Source organism: Saimiri boliviensis, chromosome 3 (assembly GCF_048565385.1).
Source record: "Saimiri boliviensis isolate mSaiBol1 chromosome 3, mSaiBol1.pri, whole genome shotgun sequence".
NCBI lineage: Eukaryota > Metazoa > Chordata > Mammalia > Primates > Cebidae > Saimiri > Saimiri boliviensis.
Window position 1 is genome coordinate 86,061,588 of NC_133451.1, and position 16,387 is coordinate 86,077,974.

General features: G+C 33.8%; 1 protein-coding gene across 4 annotated transcripts in view; it reads left to right on the top strand.

Annotated features, from left to right (window-relative positions):
• GRID2 (glutamate ionotropic receptor delta type subunit 2) overlaps nt 1–16,387 on the top strand; it is a 1,500,723-nt gene that overhangs the window by 796,270 nt on the left and 688,066 nt on the right. For all 4 annotated transcript variants that reach the window (XM_074396451.1, XM_003924021.4, XM_074396449.1 and 1 more), the window contains one exon: nt 14,442–14,647. In XM_074396451.1, the coding sequence (XP_074252552.1) occupies nt 14,442–14,647 (206 nt within the window). The remainder of the gene's footprint in view (nt 1–14,441; nt 14,648–16,387) is intronic.

Below are 16,387 nucleotides of genomic sequence, written 5' to 3' on the forward strand. Positions count from 1 at the left end.
GAGAAAATGGCTGATAATTAGCCAATATTAAAGACATCAATTCACTGAGCCCCAAACATAACTATAAATAAGTAAATAAGCAAATTAATTAATCAAATTAATATTGTTATTTGAAAAAAAGAAAAGTTTAAATAACAAGAAATTAAACTTCCACCTTTAGAATATAGCAAAATAAGACTATATTAAACGCAAAGTCTAAGAAAGAAAATAAAAATAGTGGAAATTAATAAAACAGGAAACAGATAAAGAGAAAATTAACAAAGTCTAAAAGTATTAAATTTTAGGAAGATTTTGATAAACTACTACCAAGACCATTTAAAAAATATACACAGAAAACAAAATTTGCCAATATCAGAAATTTAAAAGAGGCTATCATTACATATCCTCCACACGCAAAAAAAAAAAAAATCCTACTGGAAATTCTAACACTGAAAAAAAGCAAAGATTAAAACACAAAGAATTTGAAAAGAAAGAAACAAAAATGTATTTCTCAATATATAATCATGTACATAGAAAGTTTTATAAAATCTAACACTAAAAGTTAATTAGCTTATAGACTATATTTGAAAATAATTATGTATGTTTTTAATAGCAATAAAAAATTAAAAACTGGAATAAAACATAAATATCCTGAAACAAATCTGCAAATTTTTGCAAGACATTTAGACTAAAAATTATGAAACATTGACCAAGAATATTTAAAGAACTACTAAATAATGGAGAGATATATGTTCGCAGTTTTCAAGTTTTAATATTAAGATATCAGTTTTTCATAAATTGATTTATAGACAATATAATCATCAAAAATCTTAGATTTTTAAATTATTTTTAGACCCTTTTGAAGAAATTGATAAGCTGATCCTAACATTATATAAAGATCTTATATAGCCACAATAATCCTGATAAAGAAAAAAATTGGATGAAATGTTTTACCTGACTTCAGGGCTTATTTGGTATTGGCATAAGGATTGACAAATAGATTCATGGGACATAATTGGGACTCCAGAAATTGACTCACCAGCATAGAGTAGGGGCTGGGTATTAATCAACATGCCAACCAATTCATTGGTGAAATGTTTAAGAAATATTGCTGAACCAATTGGGTACCTGTATGGAAAGAAAACAAAAATAACTTTTATCTCTCACTACACACAAAAATTAGTTCAAGATTTATCACAGGCTTAAACACTTAGAATTGGAAATATTTTATACTTCTAATTAGAATTAGAAATCTTTCAGAGTAAAACATAAGAGTTATCTTCATAACTTCAGGATATATAAAGATTTCTTAGGTACCAAAAAGAACAAATTGGACTTTCTCAAAATTAAAATGTCCTGCTCATTAACATACAACATTAAGAAATAGACAAACTAAAAACTGGGCAATACATTCTAAAACCTATATCTAAAAAACATATAAATATGTGTAAAATGTAGAGGGTTCAGAGAATACACATATCTAAAAACTCTTACAAAGTAGCAGTATGAAACCAAAAACAATTTTAAATGAATGAAAACTTGTTCAGAACATTTACAGAAGAAGATAGATAAAGAGCAAATAAACTGTGTAAATTTATTAGTCCATAGAAAAATGCAAATTTAAATTGTAAGGAGACACCAGTCTGCACCCACTAGATTGGCTGAAGGCAAAGACTGACAATACAATTGCACCTCTGAAACTTTGCTGGTTGGAATGCGAAATGTATAGCCACTTTGGAGGGCTGTTTAGCAGTTTTTTACCAAGTTAAATATTTACTTACGTTTTTCATGCCAGAAAAATGAGAATGTATAGGCACATGAATTCTTGCACAAGAATATACATAGCAGTGTTATTTCTTATATCCAAAACTGGAAGCAACTCAAATGCTCATCATTTTGAGAATGGTTAAATGGATTTTGATACAGTAGAATATTATTGAACAAAATAAGTAATTAACCATGGAAATATAAAGAAATACTGTGTTGTGAAAAAAGCCTGAAATTTAAAAATGAGTAATACTATATTATTCCATATATATTAAGTCCAGTAAATACAAAACTAAGCTATGATGATCTAAATCCCGACAGTGGTCACATCTGTTTATCTGGGGTAGATTGTCTGGAATGCAGTACAAAATAACTTGCAGTGATAATGAAAATATTCATTATCTTGTTTTGAGTGATAGTGACAGTGGATTACAATAAACAATCCTGTAAGCATTAAAGATCTGTTTATCTTATGACATGTAAATTAAACTGCAATAGAAAATTACAATATAGAATGACCCATAAAATACTTGAAGATCAAAAAAGGTAAAGAAATGGAAAAATAGCAATTTTTACAAATATCACACTTTTAAACTAAATGCATATTTGAATCATGATGATTTGGAGATCACTGAGTCATAAAAGGTGAGAATTTAATTTGGTAGACACCAAGAACCCCAATTTGGAAGCATATTGAAATCTCTAGAAGAGCTTTTTAATAATTGGAATTCCTGAGCCCCATTCCAAAACCATTCAATCAATATTTTTGCAAGGTACATAGCAACATATATACATATGCATATATATATATGTGTGTGTATATATATATATATATATATTTATATTTATATATATCATATGTATTTATATTTCTATATCTGATATATTTATATATCAGAGATATATATATATATATATATATATATATGACCACAGGTGCTTCTGATAAGCCAGCTTTGTTCCTTGATGAGGCATTTGGAAACAGCAAATTAAAGCCGGTCTCTTCTTCCGTGTCTTTGATTGACAGTTCTTTTTCCCTTGCCAGAAGACTCCAGGCAATGCAGAATTTGTTACTTTTTGATGCAGTTTTTTTTTTTTTTTTCATTTTTAGACATTGGACATTTCTAGTTGTCAGAAAGTTTTTCTTTATATGAAACTGAAAACACACACATTGGACAAAATGAGCCATTTTCTGGAATAATATAAAACAAGTATTCTGTTTTGCTTATATTCGTTTATCAATAAGTAAATAAAAAGATACCTCTCTAAACTTATCTAGATGTCTACTGCCTAAGCACTGCAAACAATTTACCATTTTTCAATTTGATGTGCATGTTAGATACCTCACCTTTCTAAGTGCCTTTATCCCTATATATTCTAATTTTTCCATCTCTCTGTGTAAGAATATAAGACCTGATATATTTACTGATTACAAAATATGCCATATGTTGTCTTGTCACTGTAGACAGATGTGAGATATTTATCTCTCTTTTTTTAAATACAAAACACTTGCAACTGTTTGTGTTTTTCTTCTCATAATTTTTGTTTTTTAAATTTATATCTTCATTGTGTTAATTATATTGACCAACTCTTCCAATTTAACATTGTTCTCAATTGGGTTAACATGCTAGTCATGCTGTCAACCAAATGCCTTCCAAGAGGAGGCATTGTCAAACAGGTGGATTATGGTATTGAAAGAGGTTCAAAAAAGGCAATTGGCAGTCGTTCCAGGCAGACTCACCATCAGAGAGGTCTAAGCAAGGAATTAAGATAGATATACCTGATAATAGCTAGATGCCATAGTAAAAGAGTCTTGCAACTGAAATAATACAAAAACCAGAAAGTTTTAAGAGGAGGTGCTCCTTAGAATAGAAAAATAGTAGGTAAATTGTTTTATTGGAATTATTCTCTTCTGAGAGTACTGATGAGAGAAAAATTGGAATTATTCTCTTCTGAGAGTACTGATGAGAGAAAACTTAAATTTCAGGGCTGGGAGAGCTGAGTACAACTGATTTACTAGAATGAAGCAAACAGTAAGGCTGATAATATGCTCTTCATCAAATGAGCTACTTGAGTCCCTTAAGTTTCCTTGCCTAGTAACAATAACAACCCTATATTGGGATCAATATATTTATAGATCTATTAGAGTGGACTCAGTTGTAGAGATTGGAGGCATACTTCAATGACAGGGAATTAAGCAGTTTATTATGATAACAACACAGATACATGAACTTAATGAAAGTAGTGATTCTCTTACCATTTCTTTACCTCTACTTCAATTCATGTGTTGGCTTCATTCTCATTAAAGTTAGCAGATGCTGGTGACCTAAAGCATATCCTGACAGATTATTGTATTAAAGAAAGATCAGTTCCTCTGTGTGTGTGTGTGTGTGTGTGTGTGTGTATACACACAAATACATGATATATCACACATAGGTATTTTTATCTATACATTAAATATCAATTGTTGTCTCAGTCCTTCTCCATTCTTAAACCAAATAATTTGATCAAGTGTATGGAGGGCTCCAAGTTATAACCCTGAGTTACATGATGACTCTTTGGTAGAAGGATGAAGGGTAGGCATACATAGACAAATGCGCTTCTGTTTTTGGTTTGAAAGCAATATTGCTTATGAGAAAAATAAATTACAATTGTTTATTATAATTAAACATTTTTAAAATCTTTTTTAAAACATACCCTTTGAAAGTTTAGTTTATATTTGTTTCATTTTGTTTTGTTCAGCTAAAAATTATTTTATGGTCTTAGATTTTCTGTTATTTGTCTTATAATCTCAGGATAGTCTTTACTATTCTACAGCAAGATTGTTGACTTTACGTAAATCTCCACTGTAATTTGTTAAACTGTTTCTGAAAATCAGAGACCTAAATATGCATAAAAAGTATTGACAAAATATCTTATTTTGTCAATGACTGGAAATGACTAAATCCAGTATGCTGGGTAGATATGTACACTTTTACCCATATGCACAAAAACAAAGAAATCAACTTTAGGGATTAATCAGTTATTTATGGGCTCCACTACCTAGTGAAAACATGGATTTAACGTTTTCAAACTAGAGTCAGTACACAGTCAAGTGATCTGAGTTACTTAAGCACCACTCTTTACCATGTCACTCTTTACTTACGGTTTAATTGCCACATGCCCTTTTGAAATGAACATTGAAGGACCATCTTCATGAATGCATTCCTAAGAATCACAATGTTTATTCTGTGTAGTCTTGATGTAGGTTTAATCAAGACCCATGAAATGGACACATTGCCCTTAATTGATTGCGAATGTTTATGATTACCCAGAGAGTGTTTTCAAATGTCTGATGACTGTAATATTACTGACTTTCTCTCTAGACAGTCTTAAAGCTGTTTATTACTCATTTGGCTACTTTCCAGGTTTCAGTTCTCTCATTTACTTCAATGTGCATCAATAAGCATATAATTAATCCAGACATCTTATTGAACTATTTCTTTTGCATTAGTATATATGATATTAAGTAGGTAAAAATATTCTAATGATTTGAATTTATTCATCAGTAAAATGTTCTTAACAAATATTGATCAGCATCACTGTAAAGATGCCTCTTATACAGAAATGTTGTGATCACCTACTCAGATCACAAATTCTTATGAAATAGAAATTCAGTCTCAATGATGGGCCACTCTTGCCAGACTCTGTCACCTCAGAAATCTAGTACAGCATATAATTATCTTTATTTTTTTAATACAAAGTAAAAATGCTGCGCAAATGCCAACAAAATAATAAATGACTCAAATTTTTTTTAAGTCAAGCTTTTTCCAACAAGATTTTTTTAAATGACTTAATGGTTAAAAGCTTTATTTTCTCAGGAATCAAGCCAGTTATAAAGAATGTTTTTCTATTCATATGATGGGAAATGTCTCTTCAGCTCAGTGATGTATCTCATGTATCCAGCAGTATGACATATTCCATTTTATTTCTTTTATAGTCCAAGGTTCAAAATATTAATTTCAAAGCTTGGCATTCTGTCATAGTTTCAGAATCCCCAAGAGTGGCTGAATACAGTGCTCAAGTCTTTTTCTACTTCCAGTGAGGTCTTAAAATGCATTACATGATTAAAAAGATTAAATGTGTCTAATCTACACAGAGGAGGAAGAGATAAGTAGATGAGAAAAAATCAGACACAAAAACAATGACATATCTCTTTTCCTGTTGAATTCAATATTTTAAATGTGATATATCATACAATAATCAGACTGAGAATTACTATTTTGATACATTCCAGAGAATGCAAATACATTTTGTTAAATTGCAAACTGTAGTTTGGAAAATGAGTAGAATTGCAGAATGTCTCTATCTGTAATACAATTTGTGTTATCATCAGATGGTATAGATAATATACTCCATGAGGGCAGGAGTTGTTTTTTGTTTGGCTCAACATTCTCTTCCAAGCACCTCTCACAGTACTTGGCACATGGTAAGCAAAAACTTGAAAGAGATGTATTTGTTTTATGTTTGTTAAATTTTTTAAATTGATACATATTGCATATGCATATTTTCATGGTACATATGATAATTTGATACATTCATATAATAAAATCAGTGTAATTAGGTTATCCATCTCCCTAAATGTTTATCTTTTCTTTGCAATAGCAACATTTGAATTATTTTCTTTTAGCCATTTTGAAATGTACAATCAATTGATGTTAACTATGGTCACCCTACTGATCTATTGAACACCAGATCTCATTTCTTCTGTCTAAGTATATATATTTAATGACTAATAAACCTCTTTCCATTCCCTTAACCACACCCCGCCCCCCACCTTTCTTAGCCTCTGGTCACCACAAATCTGCTCTCTATCTACATGAATTCCACTTCTATATCTTGAGAAATATGTATTTGGATGCTGACTACTGGTGTGGAATGAGCAATAGCATGTCATATTTCTGATTAAAAGCCTTTCTTTTTGGGGGTCAGTTTAGAAATATGCTGATACATTAAATTCTAATATTTTCTGGGATATTTTTCTACCCTAATCTACTTTCATAAAAACCATTTTAGGAGAGATTAAAATTAATCTTACTTTAGAAATGATAGTAAAATCATTATTTTACTATCATTTAATACGATTTAATAAATCAGCCACTACGTCTTGGAGGACTGTTGTAGAAAGCTGGCCTAAATAAATAACACAATCCAGATAGCTGAGAAATTGATGGTTGTTAGAATATTATAGATATTGACCTTTAGTTCTTATCGATATTTTATTCCATTTTCCTATAAAAAAGGCGGCAGAAGAAAATCAAGCATAAATGTTATTAGCATTATCACATTAAAATATAATTTCCTGTTTAAATGTTAATTCCTTCCACTAAACTGCAAGCACCTCTAGGATAGGAACTGAGCCTTCATCTTCCTTATCAAAGTACCAGATGTTTGCTTAAAAAAAAAAAAACAAATGTATTAATACCCTTTCTCTTACAAGTAGCAGAAGTTTACTTCAAAATCGCTTTGTTAAAATTGACTCAGGTAGTCTGAAAGTCTAGGGAATAGCTGCCTTGCCTCTGTTTCACTTTAGTTACTTTCACACTAGACATGTTGGCTCTTGCAATCGCAAAACTACATTGGGACTTGTGATACAAAAGAAAGACCACTTCTTCTACATTATCCATGTATCACATTTCAGTCATCATTTGCATCCTGTGACCATCCCCCCAAAAATTACTTAGGCCAAGGACTTCGAGAGCTCCAACCAACCAGCCAAAGACGCTTGACCATCCAGCAATACAATTTAGAGAATTTGGCACGTGTAGAACACAAGGGATGCATTCAGGTTCCAGATTCATTTCTTAAATGAATAATGGCATCTTGTTTATTCCAAGTTAACAGGGCTTTACTAGTGGCTAAGAATCTAACCTAGTTTTCTGACATCAAATGCCATGTGTTTTCCCCATAGATAAAAAAGTTTTTATATAAATGAAAGATAAAAATCTTGTCTGAAAATGACTTATAAAGGCTATACATGTCATCGGAGTACCCTGAAAATCAAAACAGTAACTATTGACTTGATAAATCTAAGGGAAATTTCAGGATGGACTGTGTCCTGAGCCACCCAAATACCCCTTTAAAACTGAAGGGTATCTTCTCCCAGATGCTGAGATGACTTGCCACTGACTACCTTCCTTATGAATTATCCTCAGCTTAGGAGAACCACTTCACCAAAGGCCATGCAGGGGTGTAAAACTTGTCCTTCCACCAGCGCTAACTTGGGATAACTCTGAAGACCATCTCACTTCCAGAGCTTCCTGCCTGTCTTTGCTGAGGCTGCATCATAGCCCCAGGTCTCCCTCTGCTGGCTCTTTCTTGCTCCCTTCCCTTGTGTCACAAGTGTTATTCCTGACAGTAGTCCCTAATAATCTTTCATGTCTCCAGTCTCCAACCCGGAGTCGGTTTCCTGGAAACCCAACCTTCTACGGTTAGTATGCTTTTCTTAGGCCTGAAGGACAACTAAATAGTAATTAAAACAATGAAAGATTTTCAGGGAAAGTATTTATCTGTTTGGTACGTTTTAATTTAAAATTTTCCTCTATTTTTGAACAAAACCTCACATGACTTTTTAACATGGAAATATCTATACCTTACCCTCTTATACATTCTGTAAAGGATAAAAAACACTAACGTCAGTGACAATATACTAATCCAGATTCTCCAATAACTACTATTAGGGGAAGCAAGCAGAGTTGACTAAGAGATTATAATCTAAGCAGTGTGCAGAATGTTTTGAGTAAATATATTTACTGAGAAGAGATAATTTCATAATCTTTGATTTTTCTCAAGAGTCTGTGACACAAAGAAAGTTAAGAAATTAGAGTACTCGTTCCCAAATAGTCTCTTAAGAAGTATCAAGAGAAAATTCCTTGTTTTTTTTTTTTTTTTTTTTTTTTCCTGAGAGTTTCTGATTCCATAGAAATGACATTGAGCACAAATCTTCATTTTCATCAATTTTTCCAGATGACTCCAAAATAAAACTCAGTGGATTACAATTTGGAAAAATACAGACTTATGGATTATAGTTACATGTTAGTTTCTGTTGCTGGTGTATCAAATTACCACAAAATTTATAGGCTTAAACAATACGAGTTATTAATATGATTTTTTAGTTCAGAAGTCTGAAATGGAATCTTGGTGGGCTATAACCAGTGTCAGCAAGGTTGTGTTCTCTGGTGGCTCCAGAGAAGAGTCAATTTCTTGCCTTTTCCACCTTCTAGAAACAACCGTCCTTTCTTCACTCAAGATCCCTTTCCCCCATCTTCAAAGCCAGCAGACTTGCATCTGTCTTAATATACTGAGTCTCAACACATTCTTCAGGAGTTAGACCTCCCTTTGACTCTCTTGTTCTGTCTCCCTCTTCCAATTTTAAAGACTGAGCAATTATACTGGAGCCACACAAATAATATGGCATAATCTCTCTATTTTAAGGTCAATTAACAACTTTAATTCTATCTGCAGCTTTAATTTGTCTTTGCTTTATAACCTAGTATATTTACAGATTACTAGGATTAACATGTCAGCATTTTGGAGAGACCATTGTGCCTATCACAAGTTCCTTTATAGTGCCATGGAAAAAATATCTTCCCCCTACCCCAATATTATGTTTAATAACTCAATTAATGAGTCTCCCAACACCTGTTGTTACATAATTATCTGGTAAGTAGAATTAATTACTGGGAACTACTGAAACTTCTTTTAGCTTTCTGTTATTCATAAATAGCACCTAGTCACATACACTCACCTGGAAGCACTTTGAGGTCAGGAAGCATATCTTTTTTATTTCTGAAACACAGGGAACTTATCTCATTGACTGTCAGCTAATCAGCATAGAGCTAATGTAGCTGCATGATTGTGACAGGTGATGATGTTCATGTTCGATGAGCAAAACCAAAGGCCTACTCTCTCTCTTTCTTTTTTCTTTTTTTTTTTTAATTTAATTTTTCTTTTGAGGTGGCATCTCCCTCTGTCATCCAGGCTGGAGTGCAGTGGCATGATCTCGGCTCGAAACAATCTCTGCCTCCTGGGTTGAAGTGATTCTCCTGCCTCAGACTCCCAAGTAGCTGGGAATGCAGGTGTGCACCACCATACCCAACTAACTTTTTTTTTTTTTGTATTTTTGATAGAAATGGGGTTTCACAGTGTTAGCCAAGCTGCTCTCAAACTCCTGACCTCAGGCAATGTGCTCAACTCAGCCTCCCAAAATGTTGGGATTACAACTGTGAACCACTGTGCCCAGCCTACTCTCTGTTTTAATGGCTCTTTTACACAGAGCACCTCATAAACAGCATGACTCTGAATCTTCTCTCATTGAACTTCCCAATTGCCACATATTGTGGGTATTTGGTGTCATTTACTCAAATAACTAAAACTATGTATGCTTAACGCTTGCATTCCAAGATTCTACCTTATATTTCATGCTTGCGGTGTTGGGTAGCCAGCCATCATTAAAATTTAGGCAATATGGCCTAGTGGTGGGAAGAAGGGTGGTCTCTTAACAAATAGTCATGATCTATTACTAACAATAAAGGAACTACCACGTTAGACACTACACTAGATTTTGTATGTATATGGCAAACACACACAGACACTTTTGCTAATTCAATTTTTGAAGATTTCTATAAGATAATATTTTTTGCTGGGAGTGGTAGGTTACACCTGTAATACTAGTACTTTGGGAGGCCATGGCAGGTGGATCCCCTGAGCTCAGAAGTTCAAACCAGCCTGGCCAACATGGCAAACCCTGTCTCTACCAAAAATAACTTAGCCTGGCATGAAGATGTGCACCTGTAGTCCCAGCTACTCAGGAGGCTGATGTGGGAGGATCGCTTGAGCCTGGAAGGTAGATGAGCTGAGATCAGGCCACTATACTCTAATTTGGGTAATAGAGTAGGACCGCATCTCAAAAATAAATAAATTATTTTACAGATGAGGAAAAATTTCCAAGAAATTTCACAATCACATATCTAAAAAGTGACAACCAGAATTCCAGTGTAAGGAAACACAGGGGTTATAGTGGTCTTTTGTCATATCATTTTTCAGTATACGTACAACTCTGATCAAAAATTAAAGCTAAAAATTGTTATATAGTTTTAAACTAAGGAGAATTAATTTACAGTTTATTTTATTCAACTAGTTTTTGAGATGGCATCTCACTCTGTCACCCATGTTGGAGTGCAGTGGCATGATCTAAGCTCAATGCAACCTCCACCTCCCAGGTTCAAGTAATTCTCATGCCTCAACCTCCTGAGTAGCTGGGATTACAAGACTGCACCACCATGCCTGGGTAATTTTTAGTACTTTTAGGAGAGATGAGGTTTACCATGTTGGTCAAGCTGATCTCGAATTCCTGGCCTCAAGTGATCCACCTGCCTCTGTCTCCCACAGTGCTGGGATTACAGACACAAACCACACCCAGCCTCAATTTAAAACATACAGTCAAACACGTCACTTCCAGACTTACTGCTTTTCATCCTGCTCAAATATCCAGTCATCCACTTAAGGCAGATCCTCTGCTTAAAACTTTCAATAGATTAAAGCTGTATTTAGAATAAAATTAAAACTTCTTTCTGTGTCTCACAGAGATCTGCATAACCTGACTCTTCTCTCCATCTAGCTTCATGTCTCACTAGCTAGGCTGCAACCACACTGGCCTTCTATAGGTTTTTCATCCAGAGACCTTACTGCACTGGGAATTTTCTGAGCTGTTGTCTTTTCTCCTAATCTCTTTGAATAATGTCTTCTTATCCTTTACCTCGGAGTTTAAATACTGGCTTTACAAAGAGACCTGCCTCTGACTAAAATAGATCCTCCTCCTCACTCTATTATCATCTGTCAATGCACTCATTGCTTTATTCCACGAGCTTAGTGTGCTTTGTATTTTTTATTTTGTTTACTTTTTTATTTTCTGTTTTAATGTGTGGATGCGTATTCATTGGTGTGCTTCTAGCTTCTAGCATTGTGTCTAATATTCCACAAATGTTTTTGGAGAAAAGACTTTTGCTTACAGTGAAGATGTAAACTAGCACTGGTATTTTATTTTTGTAAGCAGAAGATTTCATAAAGAATAAGTAACCCTGAGCTTTATTCTCTAGTCATTCTCTGTTTTGTGAGTATCCTAGATCTATTTCAGTGTAACTTTGATTTGCCTTGTATTTAGATATACACTTTAACTCAAAGAACAGCAACTTATAATTTGAAATCAATAATCGGCTCTTTTTTTTTTTTTTTTTTTTTTTTTTGAGATGGAGTCTTGTTCTGTTGGTTCTGTTGCCCAGTCTGGAGTGCAGTGGCATGATCTCTGTGCACTGCAACTTCCATCTCCAAGGTTCAAGCTATTCTGTCTCAGCCTCCCAAGTAGCTGGGACCACAGGCATGTGCAACCATGCCCAGCTAATTTTTGTATTTTTAGTAGAGACGGGGTTTCACCATGTTGTCCAGGATAGCCTCAATCTCTTGACCTCGTGATCCCCCCACCTTGGCCTCCAAAGGGCTGGGATTATAGACGTGAGCTACCGCGCCTGGCCTCTGACATGTTTACTAAAGGTATATTGCTTCTGGGATGTGGCCCAAGCTTGTGCATTTTTGATAAATTTCCTAAATGATTCTGGTTCACATCAAAGTTTAAGAACATTTAGCATGCACATAGTCTTGCTATTGTACTTCTACCTGTGTCAACCAAATTCCACCAAATTTAACGCTTTGATTAATTAGTGCTTCATGGTCTTATACCCTTATGTGCATTCTGACGTGGATATTGAATGAATATATAGCACCTTTATTATTCCAGGTCTTTTATCTCATTCTCTGTTGTAGCTGAAGATTTTATTCTTTTTTAACCTGGTTTGATGGTAACATCCTGGGTTTACAATATAGTTCATAATAAGGAATATAAGATAGAATTTATATAGCACATATGTTGTACAGATTATGAGAGTCATCACATAAGTAAACATATAATCTTTATGACTATTTTAAAATGAAAGCAATACGAAGAAGAAAGCAAGATTGTTATTGTAGTCAATTTGTAACATTACAAATATAAATGTTTAAGAGTAAATCTATTTTCCAAATTTTTGGTTATTTGTTTTCCTGTTCTGTGGGTTTACTTATTGCTTTTTCTTTTTGGATGCTGAAAAATATGTAAATTAACCATTGCCATTGAGAGGCAAATTTTATATGTAGGCAAGCACACACAGTTAAGGATTTTGAGATCTAGTCAATTTATAAGTTCACTACAATCCCATTTACTTCTTATCTTTCTCTAGTATTTACCCTTTAAATATTTTATTCTTTGGATATGTAATGAAAAATATAGTTTGTGGTACAGTAAAAGCAAACCTACTGTATTAGGATTATAATGTAATCTATATTGATTATATTGTACCAGATACTTACTTCAGATATCTTCTTCCGTAAACAAGCAATCTGATACTAAGAAGAAATATTTGTCATATTTCGGACACTTAACATTACTTAAATACACATCAAACTACAAATCATATACTCTTTAGACAGAATTTCACTTTTCTTATTTAAATGTGACATGGACACTGGATTCTTTAATTTGGTAAATTTTTAGAACTTTGCTTGTTTTGGAATGAGTATGTAAATATTTGGCTGATCATCATACATTCAAAAATGTTGCTTAACATTTTCTAAAATGCTGAATATGTTTTGAAAAAATACGTTTTTCACATTAAGTATTTTTTTCCTTACTAAGGCAAACTTTGTGTCTCCTACCAAGTTTTCCAACTTTAGCCAAGGAGCTAATATTCATAAAATAGATTAAAATGCAGCTTTTATTTGTTGTCTAAGTGACCTGAGGCCCTTTGAAGATAACCTTTTGAAACTTTCTATTTAGCTGATAAAAGTCAAGTTTAGTGATACTGTTGCCTAATTTATGGAACATTCCTAATCTTGATTCAGATTCATCTGTCATAAATGATATTCATGCTTTCATGAGGTTAATATTACCCTTTAAAATGCTTAGGAAAATAGAGAATGTATTTCCCTTCTTCTCATGTTTTACTCTAGAGAAATGAGGCATCTCTCCAACCTCCTCCCTGTACCCTGACCCAACATTTCTAGCATTGAGATCATTTAGGTTCCTTGTAGATAGAAAGAAATCTATATTAAAAATAGCAATTCTGTGCTGGGCATGGTGGCTCATGCCTGTAATGCCAGCATTTGGGAGGCCGAGGCGGGTGGATTACGAGGTCAAGAGATTGAGACCATCCTGGCCAACATGGTGAAACCCTGTCTCTACTAAAAATACAAAAATTAGCCAGGCATGGTAGTGACTTCCTGAAGTCTCAGCTGTTAGGGAGGCAGAGGCAGAAGAATCACTTGAACCCTGGAAGCAAAGGTTGCAGCAAGCAGAGATCATGCCACTGCTCTCCAGCTTGGGCAACAGAGCAAGAATCCATCTCAAAAAGTAAATAAATAAAAAATAATAATCATTCCTACATTTTTTATGTAAACACATCAAAATGTACTAAACCTTAAATGTATTTGATATTTCTGTCAGTTCTACTGGTAATTTTAGGCAGTCTACAATGTGGAACAATAATCTATTCTGATATCGGTGAAATAGCTTATGCCTTGCCTCTGTATAATCATTCACATTTTTGACGGACTTTTGTGGTTTCCAGATATCCGTGGAATACAGGAGTTCTTGGACAAAGTGTCTCAGCAGGGAATGGATGTTGCTCTTCAGAAGGTAGAAAATAACATCAACAAAATGATCACCACTCTCTTTGACACCATGAGGATAGAAGAACTGAATCGCTATCGAGACACTCTTAGGCGAGCAATCCTTGTTATGAATCCTGCCACAGCCAAATCCTTCATTACTGAGGTAAGTGAAAATTGTCTTGGGGTGAGAGTTGTGTGAAAAAATTAAAAGCTTTGGAATAGACCTTACAGAGGAAATGAAAATTAAGAGCAGTGGGAGAGAATTAACTACACAACTCTCGTTAACACTATTGGAGGTAGCATAGTGAATTCCTTGCTCATCTCATTTACCCCTTACTGTCCAGTTAATTGCTGAGAACGTTTGTATTTGTATATATTTAGGCACATAGACAGAACAATTTTAAGAAGTCTTACAGAAGTTTAAAAGTGCTGTTGACTTGAATAAATCTGGCAAGATCGAGAATAAATTCACAAGTGCAAAGCTCTCTAAACCGTAATATTTTTTGTAAGTTAAAATTCTACTTTTGAAAAAAATATATTTACTTGAATCAGGATGTTATTTCCTAAACATGATTACTGTCACAAAAATATATATAGATTTGTTTCTGCTCTGTGAACTCTGTACCAAGACAAATAATTAAAAGTGTCTGAAACTCTGCAAAGTGATGACCACTGTACATTTTATGATGATGCATCCTCAAATCTTTAGTTGTATCTGTTCATTTAGTTAGAAGCTCTGAAACCTTGTAAAAACATAAGACTTTCTAGTGATTGGTATAACATCTCTGTGTTCTAAAATGCCTGCCTTGTAAAAGTTTATTGTCAGTCATTTTGAGTTTTTAATGTTACATAGGGATAGAACTGGTCGTGACATTATATACTTTCACATGGGAGTTTTAAAAATATTTTAAATTTGGGGGAATTTATTTAATACTTTTTTTTGCCTCATTCACTGTTATGCTTCTGTTAGCTCCTGAAATACTGCCATAAAGCTTCCAAATTAGGAACAAGTTAGAAGTTCTTTGACACTCACAATATAGTTGGTATCAAAGAACTCAAGGCAGAATATAAATTACTAAGAATGGTAAAACTTGTGGAAAACTGTCAGAAATACCTTTTTTTAATTTTAATATGAAATTTCATTATGCTTAAAAACAAGTGTAACATTTTTACTTTTTGAGTTCAGCAAATGACTTAGAGAAGCTTATTGAACTACTAGACTTTTTTCATAATATAAAGTATTTCCAATTTTAAAGAAGTTAGTTCTTTCCTTCAAGAATCATAAATCTGTAAAATGGAAAGCAAGTACAGAGAGACTGTAATATAAATTAGGATGTTAAAAGCGCAGTAGATGAGACTGAAGCTTCTGTGGCCATTTTGTTAGAGGAGATCAGAGGAAACGTCACTGAGCCTGCATATTTGAACTGGACTTTGTGTCATGGGTTAGGAATTAACAAAAGAGACGTGGTATTGATATGGTTTGGCCCTGTGCCCCCACCCGAATCTTATCTTGAATGGTAATCCCCACCTGTTGAGGGAGTGACCTGGTGGTGGCAGTTGAGTGGATCATGGGGGCGGTTTCCCCCAAGCTGCTCTCATGATAGTGAGGACTTCTCACGGGATCTGATTGTTTGAACGTGACAGTTTCCCCTGTGAAGAAAGTGTTGCTTCTTTTTCCACCATGACTGTAAGTTTCCTGAAGCCTCCTCAGCCATGTGGAACTGTGAGAAAATTAAACTGCTTTCTTTTATAAATTACCTATCTTGGTTAGTTCATTATAGCAGAAATAATGCTAGTATATTCCTTTGCTAGAGCTGCCATAGCCTTAAACATAAGAAAGTTTGCATCTCACAGTTCTGGAGGCTGGAAATCTAAAATCAAGATATTGGCAGGGTTGGTTTCT